This window comes from Sceloporus occidentalis, unplaced genomic scaffold (genome assembly GCF_023333645.1).
Source record: "Sceloporus occidentalis isolate IW3139 unplaced genomic scaffold, rSceOcc1.0.p SCAF_3, whole genome shotgun sequence".
Taxonomy (NCBI): domain Eukaryota; kingdom Metazoa; phylum Chordata; class Lepidosauria; order Squamata; family Phrynosomatidae; genus Sceloporus; species Sceloporus occidentalis.
In genome coordinates, this window is record NW_028316983.1 from 42,834,682 (window position 1) to 42,858,098 (window position 23,417).

General features: G+C 38.4%; 1 protein-coding gene across 5 annotated transcripts in view; it reads left to right on the plus strand.

The window, feature by feature from the left end:
* The window catches only part of CPNE1 (copine 1), a 66,556-nt gene that overhangs the window by 42,390 nt on the left and 749 nt on the right, over positions 1 to 23,417 (plus strand). For 2 of the 5 annotated variants that reach the window (XM_089514196.1, XM_089514195.1), the window contains exons 4-16: positions 1,488 to 1,562; positions 1,819 to 1,890; positions 6,071 to 6,154; positions 6,955 to 7,044; positions 10,971 to 11,069; positions 12,705 to 12,791; positions 12,877 to 12,936; positions 13,290 to 13,423; positions 13,961 to 14,015; positions 14,094 to 14,145; positions 16,019 to 16,152; positions 16,671 to 16,907; positions 18,680 to 22,292. In XM_089514196.1, the coding sequence (XP_089370322.1) occupies positions 1,488 to 1,562; positions 1,819 to 1,890; positions 6,071 to 6,154; positions 6,955 to 7,044; positions 10,971 to 11,069; positions 12,705 to 12,791; positions 12,877 to 12,936; positions 13,290 to 13,423; positions 13,961 to 14,015; positions 14,094 to 14,145; positions 16,019 to 16,152; positions 16,671 to 16,907; positions 18,680 to 18,796 (1,296 nt within the window). In that variant the 3' untranslated portion in view covers positions 18,797 to 22,292. Of the gene's footprint in view, positions 1 to 1,487; positions 1,563 to 1,818; positions 1,891 to 6,070; positions 6,155 to 6,954; positions 7,045 to 10,807; positions 10,904 to 10,970; positions 11,070 to 12,704; positions 12,792 to 12,876; positions 12,937 to 13,289; positions 13,424 to 13,960; positions 14,016 to 14,093; positions 14,146 to 16,018; positions 16,153 to 16,670; positions 16,908 to 18,679; positions 22,293 to 23,417 lie in introns of those variants that run through there. The other 3 variants (XR_016280396.1, XM_089514197.1, XM_089514198.1) reach the window with 3 other exon arrangements.

The window sequence follows — 23,417 nt, forward strand, 5'->3', positions numbered from 1 at the left end:
CACTCGTGATGTCACAATAGCGTCGCGATGTGCAAATGCTAAGCGTCCGTTGTGTCAAACTGGTGGCACCCATCTGTACAGGGCGCTGCCATTTTGATGCCCTCGTCTGGAACCGCCGCCCCTCACATGTGACGACGGCGCCCCCTTGCGCCCGTCTATATAGTGCCTTAGTTGCACAAATATAGAGGCAACTAACTGTCAGAAGCTGCTTGTATGTAAAAATAGAATCTTCTTCCGCTCTTTTGAGGGGAAGTTGGGGGGGCACAGGACATCTTGGGCATGCTTGTTTATTGCATTGTTGGTGGCAGTAGTGTTAGAAACTGTAAAACCAGCTACTTACCTATTTCACTGTGACTAGTGCATATATAGTCATCCCTCCATATTTGCAACTTTGATATTTGCAGATTTGATTATTCACGGATTTCATTAATATATTCTCTCTAGGACTTTCTAGGTCCTCCAGTGCAACTCTGTGGGCAACCTTAACTAAACGTTGCACTGAAAGACCATTTGTAGGTACTCCAGTGCCATTCTATGGTCAGTGTATGTTGGACATTGACCACAGAGTTGCACTGGAGGACCTAGAGATTCCTAGAGAGGTGTCCTCTCAGGTAAAAACAGTGTTTTTGTTATTTGCGGTTTTCCCATATTCACGGGGGTCTTGTTCCCCTAACCCTTGCGAATATGGAGGGACAACTGTATAATAATTCCACTGTAGTGTCTCCTCTCACACTCACTTTTAGACTAGAAGTTGACATGTGAGAATGTTTGGTATACAAAAGGTGCAGCCTGACATAGATTTGCAAAGAATTTAGGAAAAAGTTAAAATTGGTTTCTCATTATTCTTTTATCTTTATGTTGAAATAATAATAATAATAATAAGATTTATTTATATTGTCCTGCCTCTCCCGATGGATTGAGGCGGGATTACAACAAAATTATACAAACACAACAATACTAATAACAGTTATTTAAAATCACAATATAAACATATCTCATCTAAAAACAATTGGTACAATATAAAAATTTATCACAGCCTGAGGTAGACTCCTGATTGGGAGGTAGTGAACTTGTTGAATCTATAAAAGATCAGGAGGGTATGCTTGCCTGAAGAGGTATGTTTTCAGCGCCTTTTTGAAGGCATCCAAGGTGGGAATGAGTCGAAGTTCTTCCGGAAGGTTGTTCCAAATCGTTGGGGCCCTAGCCAAGAATACTCTCTGGTGAGTAGATGTTAATCTCACCTTGGGGCAAAGGCTATAGGGAATCATGATTACATTTCAGACTAAGTAAGTAGTTACGATTGATAGTATAATACTGTATGTGCATTAGTAGATGTCTTCTTGGCAATTAAATATCCACTTTTAATTTTTTTCTGAAGAGGTACATCCTCAGCAGGTTACAAATATATACTACTTGATAATAGTGTAGAACATATTACCTATTCTTCCTTGCATGACATTCATAATTTATGTATTTTATATCTATAGATTGTGTCAAGTAAAACATTCACTCAGCCTTTAATGCTGAAGAAAGGGAAACCTGCAGGAAAAGGCACTATTACGGTAAAAACACACACTTATTGCTTGTTTAAGAATGTAGAGTAAATAACAGTGCTTGCAAAATTAAATAACACTGCTTGAAAATTCAGTTAAAACTTAATGTATTTGAAACATATTTCTTGATTTAAAAATTTGTCATTTACAATACCATATTTTATAATTTGTGTGTTTATAACTGTTTTTTAGCACAAAGAAAGCACTGTCATTTTCCAAAGTCTTCCTAAGACTAGGATAAAATAAATTTTCTTTCAATCTGTAGATTTCTGCAGAAGAAATTAAAGACACTAGAGTTATATCACTAGATGTTGAAGCTCGGAATTTGGACAAAAAGGTAAATGGTGTTTAGAAAATAACTTATGAGTTCATTTGATATTTGAACCAACAAGGTGGATAACTATCATATGTATATGCACAGCTGGGCTGTACCCGGGATATAGCTATAGGGAGGGGTGACAGCATTGCCTCCTAAATAAGAATTCTGTCTCCCAAGGGAAATTCTACTCCAGTCCCTACATTTCTAGTTTTGCAATAATTCAGAACTTGAGTTGACAATTTAGAAATACAGATTACACACCCAAAGAAAAGGGGCAGGCAGATCTATCAAACGAACACAAACACCTCAAATATGAGTTCTGGATGTGAACAATTTTCCATGTCTCACTGTCCGCAATGCTAGAAATTTAGGGACTGAAGGATAATTTTATGGCGGAAGAGGCAGAATTCTTATTTGAGGATAAATCACTCATTTTGTCCCTCCCTGTATTGCACTTCTGGGCAGTACCCTAATTAGATCTAAAGGAAGTGAGTTAAAATAGTGTGCAAGCTTTACAGATTTGCCGAATTCTTCATCACAGAAACCCAGGGCTAGGAAGAAGCATAAAATGTAAAAAAATATTAACAAAGCCAAATACTTCGAAATGGATACAATTTTTAATTGATACAGTTAAATGGATACAACTTTTACAATTGATACAATTGATGGGTACTGATGGGAGTAGAATTTTCTCCTGTATGTAATCAGAAAGGAAGAATTATTTTTTAAATAAATATTTTCCATTTAACAATGGTCCAAAACACACTGCAGAAATAATCCAGTATGGGACCATTTTAACTGCTTTGACTTGGTGCTAGGGAATCCCAGGAATTGTAGTTTATTGTGGCACTAGAGCTCTCTGACAGCGGAGGCTAAATGTCTCACAAAACTACAGTTCCCAAAATTCCCTAGCATTGAGTCAGTCAGTTAAAGTGGTCTCAAACTTCTAATGAGCTCCATTTGGGTGCTCGGACACCCGAGCGTCATTGTCCTCTTTCTCACCTTCGTCCTTTAATTTCTGTCCAGCATTCAGCTGCATGCATTATCACATCCGCCCACCGCTCTGACCAAATCTCTCCTGTGTTGGCATCCCTTCACTGGATCCCCCTCCCTTTCTGCATTCAGTATAAGCTCCTGCTGTCCACGTTTAAAGCCCTCCATGGGCTGGCCTCTCCTTACTTATCAGACCTTCTTTCTCTTCACCTTCCCACTCGGGCCCTCTGCTCTGGTAGGCAAGGTCTGCTGTCCCAGCCCAGGATTTCCTCTGCCCCATCTCAGATTTGCCCCTTTTCACTCGCTGCCCCTCACTCCTGGAACCTTCTTCCCCCACAAGCAAGAGCCATCACTTCTTTAACCAGCTTCAAAACGGAGTTGAAGACCATCCTGTTCAGGGAAGCGTTCCCAGGCATTGCATAACTGTCACTTGCTATTTGATGTTCTTTTGTTGCCTGTTTTATTGAATCATTTCCTGTATTGCCATGTATTTCATATATATTATTCTACTAGAGAAGTCCCTTCCCCACCACCACTCCCTTCTCCTTTTGTGTCGTGTCTTGTTAGATTGTAAGCCTGAGGGCAAGGAACCATCCAATTAAAAAGATTGTATGTATAGCGCTGCATAAATTTACAGTGCTTTATAAATAAAGGTTAATAATAATAATAATTGTTGCACACCCCGTGTGCAGCAAGATGGTGCACGTGCGCCGAATGTAGGGCTGGGCGCATATAGACTGGGCACATATGGATGCCAAGCCCTACTGAGTCCCAAAATCAGCCCCAGGCTGGCGCAAAATGTCAGTCTGTACCAAGGAAACAAGCCATGGTTCAAACCATGGTTTCTGAACTTGACTAATTTAGTTTGATCAAAAAATTAGCCACAGTTCTAAGTTTGGCCAAAATGGAAATCCCCAGTTAATTAAAAAGAAAAGCAAAGGCTTCCATCCTCCTTGCAAGTATGCACATAATGCTATGGATTATTGTGGTGTTCAGACAAGAGCATATTCTGATATTCTGACAGAGTATCAGGCTTCCACAGTAGCACTAGAAAATGTTCGTGTGTTTCATAATTTAATAGTATAGTGGGTCCTTGGTATCTGCTGGGGTTTGGTTCCAGGACCCCCTGTGGATATCAAAATCAGTAGACGCTCAAAAGTCCCATTATATACAATGGTGTAGTGTAGTGAGATGATGTCCCTTATATAAAATGGCAAATCAAGTTTTGCTTTTTGAATTTTGGGGGGGAGGTAGGGGGATCTTTTCCAGACTTGGATTGTTGAATTCTATGGATGTCGAATTTATGGATATGGAGGGCCGACTGTACCATATTATTTCTGGATTGGAATGTGGTTTATATGCCTTAGGCCAATTTCAAGATGCCATTTTTTAAATCTTCTGATATGATGATACATTAATATCCCTCTACAGTAGAGCACTGTGAGATCAAACTAGAATATATGATGTATTTATAAGAAATATATGACAGTCTTGGCAAAGAAGTCTGAGGGTTGTCATAAAAATCTAGGAAATAGTATAAACATATATTTGTTTAAAATTTCATTGACAAGAGGATATTGCTACTCTTTGGAATTTCAGTAGAAGTACTAATGTAGAACTAATATTATAGAGCTGTGAATGGACTGCAGGAAATAGAATGTATTAAACAAAGCCACCAAGAAGGTAACTGCAGTAAGTGTGCTAATTAATGGTCTAGATAAAAATGGATCTGTCTGCAATTTCTGAGAAGGGTTGAAATCAGAGATGTGCATAGACTTTACACTTTAGATAGCACTCTGAGCTATAGATGATTCTCAGATTATAGATTTCCCTTAGAAGCACAATAATAATACCCGTCATTAATTGGTCTTTTTAGAGCAAGATCATAGAATCATAGAATCATAGAGTTGGAAGAGACCACAAGGGCCATCCAGTCCAACCCCCTGCCATGCAGGAAATCCAAATCAAAGCATCCCCAACAGATGGCCATCTAGCCTCTGCTTAAAGACCTCCAAGGAAGGAGACTCCACTACACTCCGGGGGAGTTTGTTCCACTGTCGAACAGCCCTTACTGTCAGGAAGTTCCTCCTAATGTTGAGGTGGAATCTCTTTTCCTGTAGCTTGCATCCATTGTTCCGGGTCCTGTTCCCTGGAGCAGCAGAAAACAAGCTTGCTCTCTCCTCAATGTGACATCCTTTCAAATATTTAAACAGGGCTATCATATCACCTCTTAACCTTCTCTTCTCCAGGCTAAACATCCCCAGCTCCCTGAGTCGTTCCTCATAGGGCAAGGTTTCCAGACCTTTCACCATTTTAGTCACCCTCCTCTGGACAAGCTCCAGTTTCTCAATGTCCTTCTTGAATTGTGGTGCCCAGAACTGGACACAATATTCCAGGTGGGGCCTGACCAGAGCAGAATACAGTGGCACTATTACTTCTCTTGATCTAGACACTATACTTTTATTGATGCAGCCTAGAATTGCATTGGCCTTTTTAGCTGCCGCATCACACTGTTGACTCATGTTCAACTTATGGTCTACTTGGACTCCTAGATCTCTTTCACATGTACTTTCATTCAGCAATGTGTCTCCCATCCTATATCTGTGCATTTCATTTTTCTGCCCTAAGTGCAGTACCTTACATTTCTCTGTGTTGAATTTCATTTTGTTAGCTTTGGCCCAGCTTTCTAGTCTATTCAGATCATTTTGAATGTTGGTCCTGTCCTCTGGAGTATTAACTATTCCTCCTAATTTGGTGTCATCTGCAAATTTGATAAGTGTGCTCCCAATTCTGTCATCCAGGTCATTGATAAAGATGTTGAATAACAGTGGGCCCAGGACAGAGCCCTGTGGGACCCCACTGGTCACTTCCCTCCAGGAGGAAAAAGAGCCATTGTTGAGCACCCTTTGGGTTCGGCCGGTCAACCAGTTAAGATGCTCTTAACTTGACTAAGTCTGAGCATATATAATATTCAGCCTATTAATTTTTTAAAAAAATTATTGAGCAGAAACATACATGTCAGAAAATGATAATTTCACAGCAAAGGTGAGCTATTTACTAAAGTCCTGAAATGTGTGTGTATATTTTGCCAGCAGTAAAATGTATGTAATACAATTGACAGAAAGATGTGTTGCTTCAGGTTTACATTTCTAACGTTTAGATGCATTGTTTGTATGAACAAATAATGTATGTTTTTCCTGTGCAGGATTTTTTGGGCAAATCTGATCCATTTTTGGAGTTTTACAAGCAGAGTGATAGTGGAAAATGGCAGCTTGTCTACCGATCAGAGGTAGGTTTTCATCAGCCTTTGGACATTAAAAGGTGTTATATCATGCTGAGGAGTTATATGTTTTATGTAACTTGAGTAGTGTTCTGGAGAACCATTGTCCTAAAATACTCATGGAAAAATATGATAGCAGCAGAAAAGTCCTGTGCAGCATTTTGTGAAGAAGAGAATGGAACATTGTGCTTTCAGCAATATACTTTACTTATACTGGTTCAAAAGACAGCAGCTAGACTGATTCTGGGTACATGCAGGAGTGATGACATTACACCAACTTTAAAATCACTCCACTGGCTGCCAGTTCATTTCTGGGCAATATACAAAGTGTTGGTTATTACCTTTAAGGCCTTATATGGTTTGGGTCCTGGTTACCTACAGGATCGACTTCTCCTGTATAATCCTGTACACTCAGTTCCTCTGGGAAACGTTTGCTGCAACCAGTCAAGACTTGACTGGCAATGGTTTCCCAGCGGATCTTTTCATCTGCTGCCTCTAGACTGTGGAATGACCTGCTGGAAGAAATGTGACAGCTGACAATGCTGACGACATTTAAAACAACATTAAAGATGCATCTCTTCTGACAGGCCTACTCAGTCAATTTGAAAACATGACTTTAATTTGTATATTTTAAAGAATGTACTCATACGAGTGTACTTTAATGGTTTCTTAAAGGCTGGTTTTATGTGTTTTTATTGTGTTTTGTTTTTTAACATGCTGTACTACCTGGGGGAGAGGCAGGAAGAAATTATTATTATTATTATTATTATTAATGTCATTGTCATTGTCTTTTTTTTTTTTTTTGGTAGGTGATTAAAAACAATTTAAATCCTTGCTGGAAAAAGTTCAGTGTTCCTCTGCAAACATTCTGTGGTGGTGATTTCAACAAACCAATAAAGGTGACAAGAGTTATTCTTTTTCTCAGTGTTTCAAAGAAGTGAAAGATAACTAATTTGATTAAATAAAATTTCTTGCAGCATGAATTCTGGTTTTAAAGTAAGATCACAAGTAAAACCAAGCCATGTGAACATGTATAAGCATAGTCAATTTGTCATTGTATTTGGTGTGCTTCTTCCCTCCCCACCCCTCCTGCTTCCTAATTTCTCTGATGTGTACTGATGGTGCTGGTATGAAGTATTCCGTGTCTGGTGTGAGTTAACTCCTCATATTGTCCATGATAGATAAATACCATATGGGCTGCATCCGCACTGCAGAAATAATCCTGTTTCATACCACTTTAACTGCCATGGCTCAATTCTATGGAATTCTAGGAATTATAGTTTTGTGAAACATTTAGCCTTTTCTGCCAGAGCGCTCTGGGGCCACAACAAACTACAGGGAAGAAGCACACCAAATAGAGTATGGATAAGTGTGCCCACTACCTGAACCTTACCAGGCAGGTTAAGCAGCAGATTTAAAAAGCCTTTGCTATGGAGGACATTCTCAATACCTTAGTCCTCACTGAAACAGTTGGGGCACCAACAGTTGGGCTTATATTAGCAATAAGTCAGCCTCCCGTTAGGAAGCAGGAGGGGGGGGGGAATGGAAGATGCCTTGATGACCAATATGGCAGCCACCTGGGACCAACTGAACTGATTCTTCTCTAGGCTTCACTGTCTCAGATCAATTGCTGGCAGCCACTCCATGATATCAACGTTTTCAGCCAAAGCTGGTTGATGTCAACAGCATTGATTACTTTTGTCCTGGTTACTTTGGGTATGTCAGTCCCTTCTACATCCCATTGCAAACCGCCATACCTTGATAACAATAGGAACAAAAAGAACTGAAGGGAAAATACAGGTGGAAGCTGGGCTTGAGCTTATTTATTCTTCCTTGGACCAAACACAAATATCAGCAAGCAGAAGACCTTGCTACAATCTAATCCATGGTTCTGGTGATATCAGCTAAGAAACTGATCTGTGCAACACTCTTCTCCTGTTGCCTCCTCCCATTTTGTCCTCAACCTAGTTATATTCCAGTCACTTCTCATACCCTGTTGATATGAGTAGAGTTATGTTTGGCTTCCTCCTGCTTCAGTAGTCTGACTTTAGTCTTATAATGTTAGGAAGTGGGAGATAGGCTCAAAGGGTCTTAGTAAACAGGAAAGGGAGAACTCCACTGTGATACCTTCCTATCCTGGCAGTATGAGGAATTAGCCCATTTATGAATTTCTCCCAAATACCAGGCCAGTAGGTTTCCATCATTCCATTCTCTGTCTTCATTTAAACAAGCAGCTATTTTCTTTCTCCTCCTATTCTTTGCTTTCAGAATAGATTGTGTTTCATAGTACATCCACTGTGGACAGCAACAGAATTTTATTAACTGGTTTTTTTTTAAAATAATTTTAAAAAAATAATCTGACACGCTTAAGAAATGTTTTTTTCTTGAAGAGCAAGATTGTGAAGACCTAAATATCAGCTTACATTTTCCAAAGTAAGTCTGAAGTATGGTTGGTTCTGGGGAAAACTTGTAAATATGACCTGAATGTACCGGAAATGCCGTTTTGAGGAGCTTCACTTCAAGCTGTGTTTTTCCCCCCTGATGTATCTAATTAAACACTGTCTTTATACCAAAGCGTTTCAGAGCTTTGCAAAGTCTTTGTAATCTCACTGTACCTCAAGTGAGCAGATATATAATTACTTGGCTGATGCTCACAAGCGAATAGATCTAATGGGCTATCCACTCTTTGACAAAACTGATAGGTCAGACTGTTAGGTTCCCTGTAACATAGGATTTTGTGTACAAACCTGCCAGCTATCATATACTGTTGTTGTTGTTTTTTTCTTTGTTAAGAAGGCATATGGTAGAAATGCAATCTTTAGTTAAATCAAAGATGCTGATAGTAGTAGTAGGTGCACAGATATACCACTGTGAATTAATGGAGTAATGATAGCTTTTAAGTACCAGATCTAATGCAGTAGCTAAAATAGAATAATGCTTTCTGATGTCAAGTATTGGAGTAAAATACACAGGAAAATACTCAGGAGAGGCTGTAGAAAATTCAGGACAGAGTGCATGCCTGATAAGAAGCAATAAACTAATTAGAAAGCTTCATCTAATTTTTTGTTTTGTACAGGTCAACATGCAAAATTGTACCACCTACCCCAACTTATAGTCAACAGTCCTTCATCCTCCAAAGGCTTCCTTTTGTTATTCACTTATAATAAAACAGCAGAGTGCTCTTCTTTAGGGCACTTGGAGAAGTGCTGGTTCTCCTTGTTAATTAAAACTACATGGCAGAAGCTGAGTCATACTTTTGAAGGGGAATTTTATACCTACAACAAGAAAATGAGTATGTCAGACATCCTTAGTGAAAAAGCAAAGGACAAATTATCGAGGATCCTCTCAGGATTGTCATTTTAAACCTTCCTTATTTGTGGTTTTTGGCAAATTAACCTACATCTTACTTCCACTGTTGAACTGAGAGTGAATAATGAGGAACAATGGATTGTCCCTATTAAGCTGTTATCAGAGGAAATTTATCTCTCTGAAGGCTGTAAGATCATAACAGTGAATTTTGAGCTATTGAGCATAGTTCTGGGACCTGAAATGAGTAAATAAGACATCTGTAAAATGAGTTTGTTCTTACTGGTCTGACCATTCCCAGAGGATTGACAGAGGATGAGATGAATAGCCATTTTGTATCCAAGAACTCTCCATTGGGTCTTTCAAGGGTACTTTCACTCTTCCTCTTTATTTAAAATTAACTAGAGAAGTGATGAGGAAACCATGGCTATGCTTGATAGTGTGCATCTTCTCCCTGTGTGTCAGAGTAGCAGCTTTAAGAGTTCTCTTGCATTTGGTTTTTTTGCCTTGTTTTTTCAAATAGTAGTCAGGAGCACCCATCAGCCTCTTGCATCTAAGGAGAAAACTAGATTTCCCTCTCTCTGCCATTGTGCTGAAATAAAGGTATATTGCTTTTTAGTAGTAATTCATGGCCTAGATTACCGTACTACTCTCTTATAGCGTTGCTATTTCACTTTAACTGTTCTGGCTGACTCCTGATGCATTCTGGGATTTGCAGATTATGGAGGGGCATTTAGAATTCTTAGCCAGAGAGCTCTTAGGCCTCACTGAACAACACACTGAATACATCTAGAATGAATTACTCTGTTTTCTGCATCTTGCAAGTAAGCAAGTACAGTGGAAAGGTGTGAAGCACCTTCCTTAATATACAGCATCACTCCAATTTCTCATCAGCCCCAAATAAGTAGCTGTGTTCTATTCCTTATGTTGCAGACTAATTAAGTGACTTGGCATGGACATTCAGGTCATATTTGATTTGATTTTTGAGTATGAGCTTGCAGGTTTTTGCATGACTGGATATTATAGAAAAAAGTACTCATGCAAAGTTCTAACAAATAAGTGAGAACTTTGGATAAGACAGCTAGGTCCTGATACAATTTGTAGTTGGGTGACTTTTCTCCCCTGTACAATAGTTCCTATTCCTTATTCTGTGCATACAGAAATTTCAATTCTGCTTGATTTTTTCAATTTCTTGCATGCTTCTGTAACTGGATTTTTGCCTAATCTTTTAGCCTTGGAGCAAGCAATCTGTTTTATTTTTATTTACTTTGAGTTGCCTTTCTGTTGCATACTAAACAGGTGAGTAGGTGTGCTCCTCCTCAAAGACTCAATTTGGGGTGTCTCTCTTACTATTAGGTTTCAGTTAGTGATATGGATGACAGCACCAGTTCAGATTTGATAGGGGAGTTCACATGCATCACTGCAAAGCTGTTGGAAGCAAGAGATCAAGTGGTGAGCAGCAGCATTTCTTCGTTATAAAGTCCCCCTTGTCCATTGGCTATTATTTCTTTCCTTTCAGGTCCACTGTTATGATTATGATAGTGATGGGTCACATGATTTGATAGGCTCTTTTGAAACTAACCTGTCCCAGCTACAGAATGCAGCTGGCAGCTCTCCGGTGAGCTTTTATTTTTACACTCTCTGAATAATTAAATGAACTGATTGCAAAAAAATAATAATAGAAATAAGAGATTTATTCTAGCTTCCCTCTAAAATAACTTGTGGTTTTGCTTATTGAGACTTGAATGACGTGAAGAAACAGATTTACACTCAAACTCCTTGAATAATTAAGTTAGAACTGCTTCTTCTAATGAGATTAAGAGCTGTCCTAATTCCTCATATGTACTAGGATATACTTTCTGTTCTGTTCTATTCTGTTTTCTACTATGATTATGATATCCTGATTCCTAACTTGTAATACATAACTTCAGTCAGGTATGCCTTAGCAAACAGAACAAAAGCTATATCTGGCTGGGTTTTCCCTAACTCTCATAGTATCAAATGCATCTGAGGACGTAGACTGAAATCTGTGAAAGCTCATGCTACCAATTTCTTTCTTTCAGTTAGTCTGAAAAGTGCTAGAAAATCTCTTCACATTCTCATAGTCCCAAATTATCCATGGCTGATATAATTGTTCAGCTCAGTAATGGCCAAAATTTTGAGGAGTAGCAAGATAGCAATAGTTATCAGGTAATTTTAAGGCAGATCTATTCTCCAAAGATCAGTGTTGTGCCTCTTTATCCATCTATCAGAAGATATTCTAGGCCGAGAGATTATAATTTTCTCTTGAGATTTGATTAAATGTCATGCTGTTGAAACAGTGTTCAGAAAGATAAAGAGCACATTTTGGAACAATACACATGGATGAGCTTGTTATTTTAAGGTACTGGAAATTCAATGAATCTCTACAAATAACTTATCCTATACCAAGGAGCACCATAAATCCATATTACAATCCTCATGTGGTTTTGGAAATTTGAAAACCAGAGTTCCATTCAGTTTCTGCAAGTCACCAGAACAGCAACACTTAATGCCATTTTACAACCAAGTCAGTATGTTTGCAGTTCCTGCCCTTGCTTTCCCTGCAATCTAAAATATTTATCCAGTCTAAAATATCTGTCTTCTCTGTGGAGATGTCTTCATTAGTGTCTTCATTAAAGTCAACCATGTATTTCAGCTGTCCCAGCCAGATATCCTGGAACACAAACATTAAATATTTCTAGCCATTTTAAAGTGGGCTATCAAAGTCTTTCCAGTATTTTCCTCCATGCAATAGCCTAGCACCTGTTAAAACTTACTTTGTGACTGATTGCATGGGCATATTTGTTTTTTATTGCTCATTATAATGTTTTAGCATGTATAGTATACAGATGGGAAAAATATAGTCGTTCTTAATACTCATTTCAGAACTCACTTTTTAAATGTATTACAGGTTAACCAGAAACATAGGTCCAAAAAACACTGCAGAAATCATCCAGTTTGAGACCACATTAACTGTCCTGACTCCATGCTAAGGAATTCTGGGAACTGTAGGTTTGTGAGACATTTAGCCCTTCGGTGTCAGAGTTCTGGTGCCACAATAAACTACAATTCCTTGGATTCTCTAGCACTGAGCCAGGACAGTTAAAGCAGTCTCAAACTGGATTATTTTTGCAGTATGTTTTGGACCAAATTGAAACTAGTAATTGTGCAGTATTTTAAAGCTTAAACCCTGACCCATGTAACCTTTGTGCTGTGGCTTGCTTTCCCCTAGGAGGAATTTGAGTGTATTCACCCTGAAAAGAAGAAAAAGAAGAAGAGTTATAGAAACTCTGGCATTGTTAGAGTAAAATCCTGCAAGGTAGGAAGTGTTTTGTGCAGGGAGAATGGCCTTTTTTGGCATTTTGCATTGTAGAAGTTGTAATGATTTTTGCCTTTTCCCCCAGATTGAAACAGAATATTCTTTCCTGGATTATATCATGGGAGGCTGCCAAATTAATTTCACCGTGAGTTGTCATCTATTTACATAAGTTTATTTCTAACTTAACATATAGCCTTATGAGTTTATATAAGCTCTGCAGCAACAACAAAAAAAGACATATAAAGTGAAGAAAAGCTTGCTTGCTTTCAGTGGCAGTGGCTATATTTAGAGCTTGGATACATTTAATCAACTGAACCGTCTGTCATGGGAGAAACTAATGTGTTTCAGTGCTCACCTTGATCAACTTTTGGGCTTTTTGAGTGATTGTTTTAGCAACTTTTTGTACTACTGCTCTCTGCTTGAAGCCATCTTGCATGAGTGTAGGATCCTTTCATCCACTCTTTTTACTTATTTTTGTGTTCTATATTTTTTTGGCAGGTGGGCATAGATTTCACAGGCTCCAATGGAGATCCAAAGTCACCAGATTCTCTTCACTATATAAGCCCAAATGGGATAAATGAGTATCTCACTGCCATTTGGACTGTGGGGAATGTGGTCCAGGATTATGACACGTATGCCAAACCAATTTTAACTAATCCAGCTATAAGCTTTATAACGATGTGAAGTTTTATCCTGATGTTCTGTGCTAAGTAATGTCAATATTGTCAGACGTAAGTGATTATACATCTCATACCTGAATATATTGTTGCCGAGGATGGTAGTTCACTGGCATAGCTAATACTTTGCTCTCTGTGTTTTTATAGTTTTTATTCATTCTTCATGTGCATCAGAACCTACATTTCTTGTTTTAATTTCTGCAGCACCCCTGTATATTTAAAACAAAAGATACAGGTTTTTTCTGTCAGATGACAGTGAATATCAGCAATGCAATTTCTCTCTGATATTTGAAGTGAAGGAGGAGTCACCTGTACCATAGTACAGTTTCTAGCACTCTGTCTCCCCAAAATTTGGGGGGGTTCCACTTCAGAGAAAAAGTTCCTGTGGCAGCATACAGCTTCTTCAGCATGCAGCAGATTCATTTTGTTTAGCCTGCAGGAAAAACAACATGAAAATAATGTATCAATTTTTGCTTTTACTTTCTCTTTCAGTGATAAACTATTCCCAGCCTTTGGATTTGGAGCTCAGGTTCCTCCAGACTGGCAGGTAGGTTTCTTAGTTCAGGTATTCTTATGAACATTTGGCTGTCTTTGACTATGTGACATAATTTCTTTATTTTCTCAGGTGTCACATGAGTTTGCATTGAACTTTAACCCTACCAATCCGTATTGCCAAGGTAAGCATTTATTTCTCTTGTGATCTAATAATAAAATAATAGAAAGAGAATGGAGCAGAAGATCTTCTTTCATAATCAGAACAGGAGCCAAAGCGCTTTCTAGTGGTTCTTCCAGGACAAAGTGTTTGGGTGTCCCTCTATTCTTATATTGATATAGTTCCTCTTGACAGTAAATTGGGGATCCCTGTAGCATTGGAGTCATATAACAGTGGTTGCAAGAATGTGGATAGAGAATCAGAGATGAACAGCTGTAAACTGGGGATTCCTATAGCATTGGAGTCATGTAATTGTGGTTGCAAGAATATGGGTAGAGAAACAAAGATGAACAGCTGTGTAACAAGGCCAGAATTTGTGCTACTTGGCAAGGTAGATTTACGCACTACACTGTTACAGTACTACTATTCCTCTTTGATTGCTCTGGCTGCCTCCTGTTGCATTCTGGGATTTTCAGTTTAAGGAGGGGCATTTAGAATTGTCAGCCAGAGAGCTTTTAGGCCTACTAAACTACATAAAACAGAATGCAACAGGAGGCAGACAGAGCAGTAATAGTGATACAGCAGCACTATAAGAGTGTAGTGTGGTAATGTACATGGAAATCACAATTGAACACATCTGATAGGGGTCAAGAAACATGGTGCTAGGTGCACTGAATTGACCTTACAGTCTTTGCATCCGTTTATGGCTGCCCCAATTGGTTTTCTTTAACCATTAATCTTCCGTAAAATTCTGTGCCATGCCACAGCTCTATGGATCATGTCAGATGCATATGAACCAACCACCTCATTGCATATAATCCTTCCTGTAGACTGAGGTCATTATTAGAGGCCTGATCTGTACCCATAGGTATCAGAGGTGTGGCCAGTGGATGCCATGTACAGGATTTCTTTTGTAATGATCTAAGGTTATAGAATTCTCTCCGAAAGCCAGAATGACATAACTCCATCACTGTTCATGTTTCAACACTCTGAGAGGCCATTTTAAATGAGCACTGGCTCTTCCAGGTAGGGGAAATATGTTGGGAGTGAGTGATACTTGTTGCTGTATGTTCTATTTTTCTTAAATGATCTGGGTGAGTCCTAGATTGTTTGCAATAGTGCTGTCATTAGATGACACTGTAATGTAGTATTACACTGACCTTGCATTTTAGAAGTATTAGTACTTTAAGAATCAAGGACAGCAGGATTAAGAAATTCTGGAAATCAAGTAGTAATTATATTAAGTGTGTATGTGTTTTGTAATGAGTGCATGGCATTGACCTTGGGATATGTTTTTAAAAAAAACTACCAAATAAATAAATAAATCCTTGGACAAGAACTACTACTGCTAGTAACTATGTAGTTAGATTCAATTAAACAAAATGTTTTTGTCAACTTAAACTGTGCAAGAGTTTCACGCTACATCTTTTTAATCAAAATAGGTTGGACTTAGACCAGTGTTGTTGTTAGAGTAGCATGTTTTCTGAAGAAGCATTGTTGATACCATTTGTGAGTGGCAGCTTTCAAGGTGTGAGTTCCTGAAGATTGCCTTTTCACTCCCTTTCACTGGTTACCTTTTTTCAATGACAAGCCATTGCTTTTCCCTTGGAAGTCCCTAGAACTATATTGTATTTCAGGAGGAATTGTGGTAAGAGGAAGGGAGAGTGAAAATCACAAAAATAGACCCTTCCATTTCCCCCAACCTGCAAATTTGATATTGAAAGCCAGAGATTTTCAGCTGAACTATTGTTTCAGGTACACAGAATGAGATTGCCATGTCCGTATCTTGATGGACATGTTTTTTTTAATATCTTCCTATAGTGATGCAACTGATAAGTGGTCTGTATATAAACTGGTATCTAAGCTTTCATAATCACTATTGTTGTTTTGTGTTTCAGGAATTCAAGGAGTTGTGGATGCCTACCGCCAAGCATTGCCTCAGATTCGTCTGTATGGTCCAACAAATTTCTCCCCAATTATAAATCATGTTGCTAGATTTGCTGCTCACTCAGCACAACAAGGGACTGCTTCAGTGAGTCTACTTGATTTAATCTTAAATTTTTAAAATTTTTTCTAAAGAAGGGAATTTAAATATATTTAATAACTATCATTTACTTTGTATTTAAAGTTATATTAGTATTCATTATTTTGACTGTGTTGAGTCATCAAATGCTAACTGAATTTGAGAACAGGTTTCATCTGTTCATAGAATTCATTTAATTCTATGTTCTTACTTCCTTGTTGAAAATACATTTCATCTAAAATAAATTCAACAAAGCTAACAGGAAACTATTGTCTTGAAAACTAAGCTGTGTTTTTCCTCATAATTTTCCTGTTCTAGGCAGTTCTAATAATATTTTTATTGCATCACTGAGAATACAGATCAAACTTTAACTTCAAACCCATCATGAATTAAATAGAAAAATAAAAGCAGGATTTACACTGTATTATCTCTCAGTCCTCTTCTCAGCTATTCATCCCTGGAGGTTTGGTACTGTTATCTTTAAGATTTGCCACTAAACTCCTAATGTTTGCTCTAACTTCTTGCAGCAATACTTTGTCTTGCTGATAATCACAGACGGAGAGATCACTGACTTGGACCAAACCAGGCAAGCCATTGTCAATGCCTCCAAGTTGCCCATGTCTGTTATTATTATTGGAGTTGGCAGTGCTGAGTTCAAAGCCATGGAATTCTTGGATGGGGATGATGGTGTCCTAAAGTCCTTGACAGGAGAGCCGGCTGCACGGGATATTGTCCAGTTTGTGCCTTTCAGGAAGTTCCAAAATGTAAGTTAAAGAATATGTGTCTGTTTCCAGAAAGCTTTAAGTTTGGCAGCAGACAAAAACCATGTTCCTTGAAGATCTGAAAAATAAAAATAGCTACTTTAGGGGATCAAGAGAACATGGAAGCATAATGCAAGTCTTCTTTGGGGGTAGACTCTGCCTAGAAGAAATTGATTGTTGATTGCATTTTTAGAAAATGGGGTGATATCTGTGAGTACAGAAGTTTGGAAAACTACAAATCAGAAGCCCCGAGTTGGCAATAGCTTCAAAACTGCTTTAACACCTCAGAAAGAGAGAGCCAGCTAGAGCTTTTCTTTTTTCTTTCCTGTTTCTGCCATTGTCACACCTTCTCCTGTTGATCACTGGGCAGTGAATCCTATCCTTCCCATGGCTCCACATATTTCTCCTAACCTGATCCCTATTCGGCCTCTTCCTGTCTCCCTGCTTCCATTCCTCTGTTCACTCTGGAACTGTCGCTCTGCTGCCCCTAAAGCAGCAGCAATTCATGACCTTTTTCTCTCCAAATCTTTTAATCTCCTTGCTCTCACCGAAACCTGGCCCCCAGCCCATGATACTGCAACCCCTGCTGCCCTTTCTTTTAGTGGTCTCTCCTTCACCCACACAAGCCGCCCTGAAGGTCGAGGAGGAGGGGTTGGTATCTTGCTATCTAACTCCTGCCAGTTTCAAGTTCTATCTTTCCCCCCCAGCTATCATTTCTCTTCTTTTGAGTTTCATCCTATTAGACTCTTTTCTTCTACAGCTCCAGGTTGCAGTTATCTATCGCCCTCCTGGTTCTGCTACCCAGTTCCTCTCAGACTTTGAATCATGGCTGACATTATTTCTTTCAGATTCAGTCCCCACTTTGATCTTAGGTGACTTTAATATTCACATTGATGATTCCAATAACCCTACAACATCTCGCTTTAACTCTCTTTTAGCTTCTTTTGGCCTCCAACTACATTCCAACTCTTCAACTCATTCTCTCGGTCACTGTCTTGACCTAGTTCTTGCTGCAAACTGCGTCATTTCTGACTATTTGGCACTTGACTTTCCTCTATCTGATCATCATTTAATCTCCTTTGCTCTTACTTATACTCCACCTCCTCGTCACACTATTTTCGTGATCTTCAGTCTATTAACTCTAACCATCTTGGTCAGACCCTGGATTCATCTCTCTCTTCCCTAAATCTTGGGGATTCTGCTGATTCAGCAATGTCTTTATTTAACTCCACTCTTTCCTCGACTCTTGACCGCTTTGCCCCTGTGTCTGTATGCACTTCTTCCTCTATGACTAGGCCTCAGCCTAATACAAATCCCTTTCAATTCTTCATGGTCCTCCCATTATTATAGTGTTTATTCTATCAGTAGCTAGAAATTTTAGACAGTACGATGCAATGAAGAAAAATACTTTTAAAAATATAGTATTATGCTCCCTTGGGATCCTCTGGAGTTTGGTTCTGGAACCCCCTATTGATACCAAAATTCTTGGATGCTGAAGCCCCATTATATACAATGGCGTAGTAAAATGGTGTCCCTTATATAAAACAACAAAATCAAGGATTTCTTTGGGGGAATGTGGGGGGATTGTGAATATGTTTGAACCATGGTTGGTTGACTCCATGGATATGGAGAGCTGACTGTATATATCTAATCACTATTTCCGAAGGGGTTATTTGCTCTTATTTCCTCTTTGCACCACAGAGCAGGAAATGCAGGTCTGTTTGAGTATGTTCTGCAACATTTATTTCTCTATATGTGCTCTTTCCTTGTTTTAGGCTCCTCGCGAGGCACTTTCCCAGACGGTATTAGCTGAAGTTCCTAAGCAACTGGTGAACTACTTCAAGCAGGTTGGCCTGGTTCCGGTAAAACTGCCTTCTGAAAAGCAACCATAAGACAGATGATAACTAGTGAAGAAAGGAAGATTACTGCATATAGCGTTTTCTAGTAAATAAGGTTTTCCCACCCATTTTGGCATGTATTATTGTATATTCCAAATAAGGTTACTACATATATTGGGTAGACAATATATATTGGGTAGAGAATATATTTGCAGACAATATATAAGGATATTAGTGCTCTTATTACTCCTTTCTAGGAAACTACTACACATCTAAATAAAATAATAATAATAAAGTTTTTATTTATATACCGCCCTTCCATCAGATCAGGGCGGTTTACAGCAATTAAAACACAATACAATAATAAACAATTAAAAACATAGCATAATTACAAAAAGCATAAAAACAAAAGGCCCCAGGTTAGCCAGTCCCGTTGCCAGTGCGGCGGAGGAGGCCTATAGGACCTATTCAGGGAATGCGGTCCGGAACAGAAAGGTCTTTAGGTCCCGTCTGAATTGGGCCAGGGAGGTAGCTGAGCGGAGCTCTATGGGCAGCGTGTTCCAAAGGGCCGGGGCGGCGATGGAAAATGTCCTCCTAGTGGTGGAGACCAACCTCGCCCCGGGAACCCTAAGTAATTGCTGCCCAGATGTTCTGAGGGTGCTGGGCGGAAAGTATGGGGAGAGGCGGTCCTTCAGGTATCCTGGGCCCAAGCCATTTAGGGCTTTATAGGTCATCACCAACACCTTATATTGCGCCCGGAAGCGAATGGGCAGCCAATGGAGATCTTTTAATACCGGTGTTATGTGGCTGGTCCTGGACGTACCAGTGAAATAATTAATGATTATTTCAAATAATTAATCATGTAATGTAGCATCTAGTGAGGAGTTTTTAATTTCATTTTTCATTTTTTAAACAAGATTCTACTCTGTATGGTCAATTTACTGCTCATGGTACAATTCCAAATGAGCCTTTAATTGAGTCCTCCAGAAAGTGGTGGGACTTCACTATATTTGTTATATCAATTTTAATAGATGCTGCAACAGTCCTTGCCTTTTACTAGTTCATGAAACCTTCTCTTCATAGCATTATACATTAATTCAGTCCTTCATTGCATTTTTAAAAGAAATGATAATCATATAGACCTATTTCTCCAGGTTTTTGTATGACAACATTGATACTGCATTATTCTTAGCACACAGTTATTTTTGTGCAAAATACTATCAGAACTGATCATGGCTTTCTAAATTACAAAAATATCTGAAATGAAAACTGCATTGTTGTAAGACAGAGCAGTGACCATATATTCCTTCAGTTCACTAAAATTAATTGTTCTATGTGTGATTTCTTTCCCCAGTTTGGAATGTATTGGAAACATAGGTGCTATACACTTTTTATTATATACTTCTATAAGATATTCATAGTATATCATTTATGATTTATTGCTGAAAAGTGTCCTCTAGTGTCTGACTAGAAAAAAAAAAAACCTCCTTGCATTCATGATTGCACCAAATACTGCTGTTGCCTTAAATTCTGCCTTGCCTTTATGGAAGGCCATGGGTTTTTAAATATGTACTTTATGAAGAAACTTTAATCTTCATTTTGCCAAGTTGAATACAAATCAATTGTTTTTTGGTTTTTAATTTTTTTCAGTAATCAGAATGTTCACAATCAGGTTTTTTTTCTTCAAGGGAATTTTGGTCAGTATGTTTCAAGCTTTAAGTGATGCACTGATACAGAAAAGAAATCAAGTGAGTTCATTATGTGATTTCCCTGATTCAGCACTTGGGTGTAATAAGGAGCAGGGGAATTAATGGTCTTTTAAACAAATATTGCACCACCTTTCCTTATTCCTGATGTCCATTATATGTTTTCACTTACAGCAAAACATTGAATGCCTGCTTTAGACTATATCATTCTGGTTGTATTTTTTTTAATTCATCCCATGCTTCCTACAATTTTTTATATTCAAAAGCACTTTAAAATGTAGCGTAAAATCTTTATTAGATTTGAAGAATGTAATATATGAAAAACTTTAAAGATTAGCACTGTACCAAAATGTAAGAAAATTCCATAGTGTTAAATCAACTGCATAATATCTAAAGCCAAAGATTTCCTTTTGAAACTAGAGTTTTAACCACAGGGAGCTATCTTTTTTCTTTCTGCAACTGAATGTATCATGTTTTGTATGTCAAATTATAAGGCGTTTACCATTTCACATTTTAACTAGACCAGTATTAGAATGCTTAGTGAATTTGTAAAGCCTCAATTTTTCCTCAGTTTTTTGAAATACTGGAAATCATACTCTTCATGCTTGCAACCATTCAGAGTTTTTTCTGAGCAATAGTAATACTTCTGAAATATCTGTTGTGTAGATTATGTTCACTTGCAGCATTCTAGTATTGACAGTAAAGTGTGGCTGTCCCTGATTCATGCTAATGTAGGCAACATGACTAACTCCATACATTGTGCCATTAGACTTAGGGGTGGAACAGGCTGCCCAAAAAGGGAAGATGGGGGCTGCTCCAGAGCTGGTTGCTCCGGAGTTGCAGTGACCACACACCATGGCCCCAACCTGCCCTGGAGCCAGCCCAAACAGGAGTAGAAAAAATCCATTCCTATTTTGGGTGGGAAAGGGCTGCCTTTTCTGGCCCAGCCGCATCCCCAGGACAGCTTCAAGATGTAATGCTGCACTGTCAGAACATCTTGAAAACCAAGTCTGGGCAGCCAGCCAGCTTCCAGGAGGCTTTGAAGTATGCGGTGTGTAAACACCACACCTCCAAGACACCCGTAAGCTGGCTTTAATGGGCTGTCTTTTTTGGCCCTTACTTCATTTTGCCTTTTTAAGGCCTGCTTCACATCCTTCATTGTAAACTAGTTTTTGAAAATTAAGGGAGTTTCAAAGTAATTTTATTATATGACATATTGTAGGCTGGTAAATGAAAAGCCATCCTGAACACACACACAAGGCCTTTCATGTGCACATAGAAAACTACCAGTGTAATCGAGCTACTTGTTCATCTGCCACTGGATTATTTAGTTTGCCTTGTCCTGGTTGTCTTGACAGCTACCTGCTACTTGATTCTTATTTAAATGATGCAACCAATTGAATCTGGCAAGAATTTTATCATGAAGAGGACTTGCCAGTCTTGGTTCCTTCCACATTTGTTACAAGCCATGGACTCATGCAGGCAACCTTGTTTGTAACAATAAGAAATTATTATTTCAATACATCATGATTTTCTCTTGTTTCTTCTGATGAACTTGCCAGTCTGATTTAGTTAACAGTACTGGTAGTGTCTTCAGCTACTACACAAATCCACTGGAGGGGGGGAGCTTGGCCTAGTTGAAATGAACTTTGATTCTTTGAGGTGTAAGGGATATTGGTAAGAAAGTTTACTGTGTAAGCTCATTTAGAAATTGCTACATGCTTAGGAAAATGTTAAATTACTCTACTGCACACCTTGATTTGTTTAATACAAATGCTGTTTTTCATTTAAGAATATTCCTCTTTTGTATTGCGTATTCCATTAAAATTCTTTATTAAACTTCAGCTATCTTAAGTCTCTTTTTTCTGTCTTAATGAAAGTAATTCTTCTTTGTTGTATATATGAAAACAGTTCTATTACAAAGGCAAATTAAAAGCGCTATAAATAATATGGGGATTTTTGTAAAACATTCATGTAGACAGAATATAGCGAGAACTACTTTTTCCCAGACCATAAATGTTAACACTGTAAATTTCAAGTTTGGAATCTACAGTTTCCAAACAATTGAAAATGATCTAGAGGAGCAATGCATGTTAATTGCTAGGCTTTTATTTACAGCATTTATCCAGAATAAAGTGCTACAAGAGTTTATATATACTAAACATATGTTGCTATTCGTGATTAGTCCTGCAGATTTGAACCCCTTGATTCAGAAAGTTGGGAAAAGAAAGACATGAGAGAACTAGCTTATTTTGGGCCGTGAGTGGTACCTTGCAGATCAATATTTAAGACAGATTTTTTACACAATACCATTCACTTAATGATTATACAGAGTTCATCTACACAGAAGTAATTCCCAATCACTTCATTGGGAATTACTTCCAAACAGGTATGTATAGGATTATCACTTTTATTTCTTAGATTGTACGCCATAGGCAGGCTTACGCTTATATATTTATTGTTTTATGTACAGTGCTGTGCAAATCTACAGCGCTATATAAATAATAATAATAATAATAATAATAATAATAATAATAATAAGATTGTAGACTAAAGTAGCTTTCAGTTGGTTTCCATGTGCAATGTGGGGACAATGACACTTACAGCAAAATGGTGCATCTGAGTGCACTATTGCACACGGGTGGTATATATGTACTAAACATAGTCTAAACACCATTATATGAAAAATAAATTTTGAAAGCCTTGAAACTCATAGATTACAAAGCAAAAGAAATAAAGTGAACCAGTAACAAACAAGGCAATAGTACAGTATTGGGTTTGTAATATCCCGCTCTCTGCAGCCACTCCCTCACAAACCACAAGGTTGTGAGTTCAATACCAGCTAGGGGCGCAGGGTCGATTCAGCCTGGCATCCTTCCAAGGTTGCTAAAATGAGTACTCAGCTTGTTGGGGACAATTAGCTTACACATTGTAAACCACACAGGGAGTTCTTAAATGCATTGATAAGC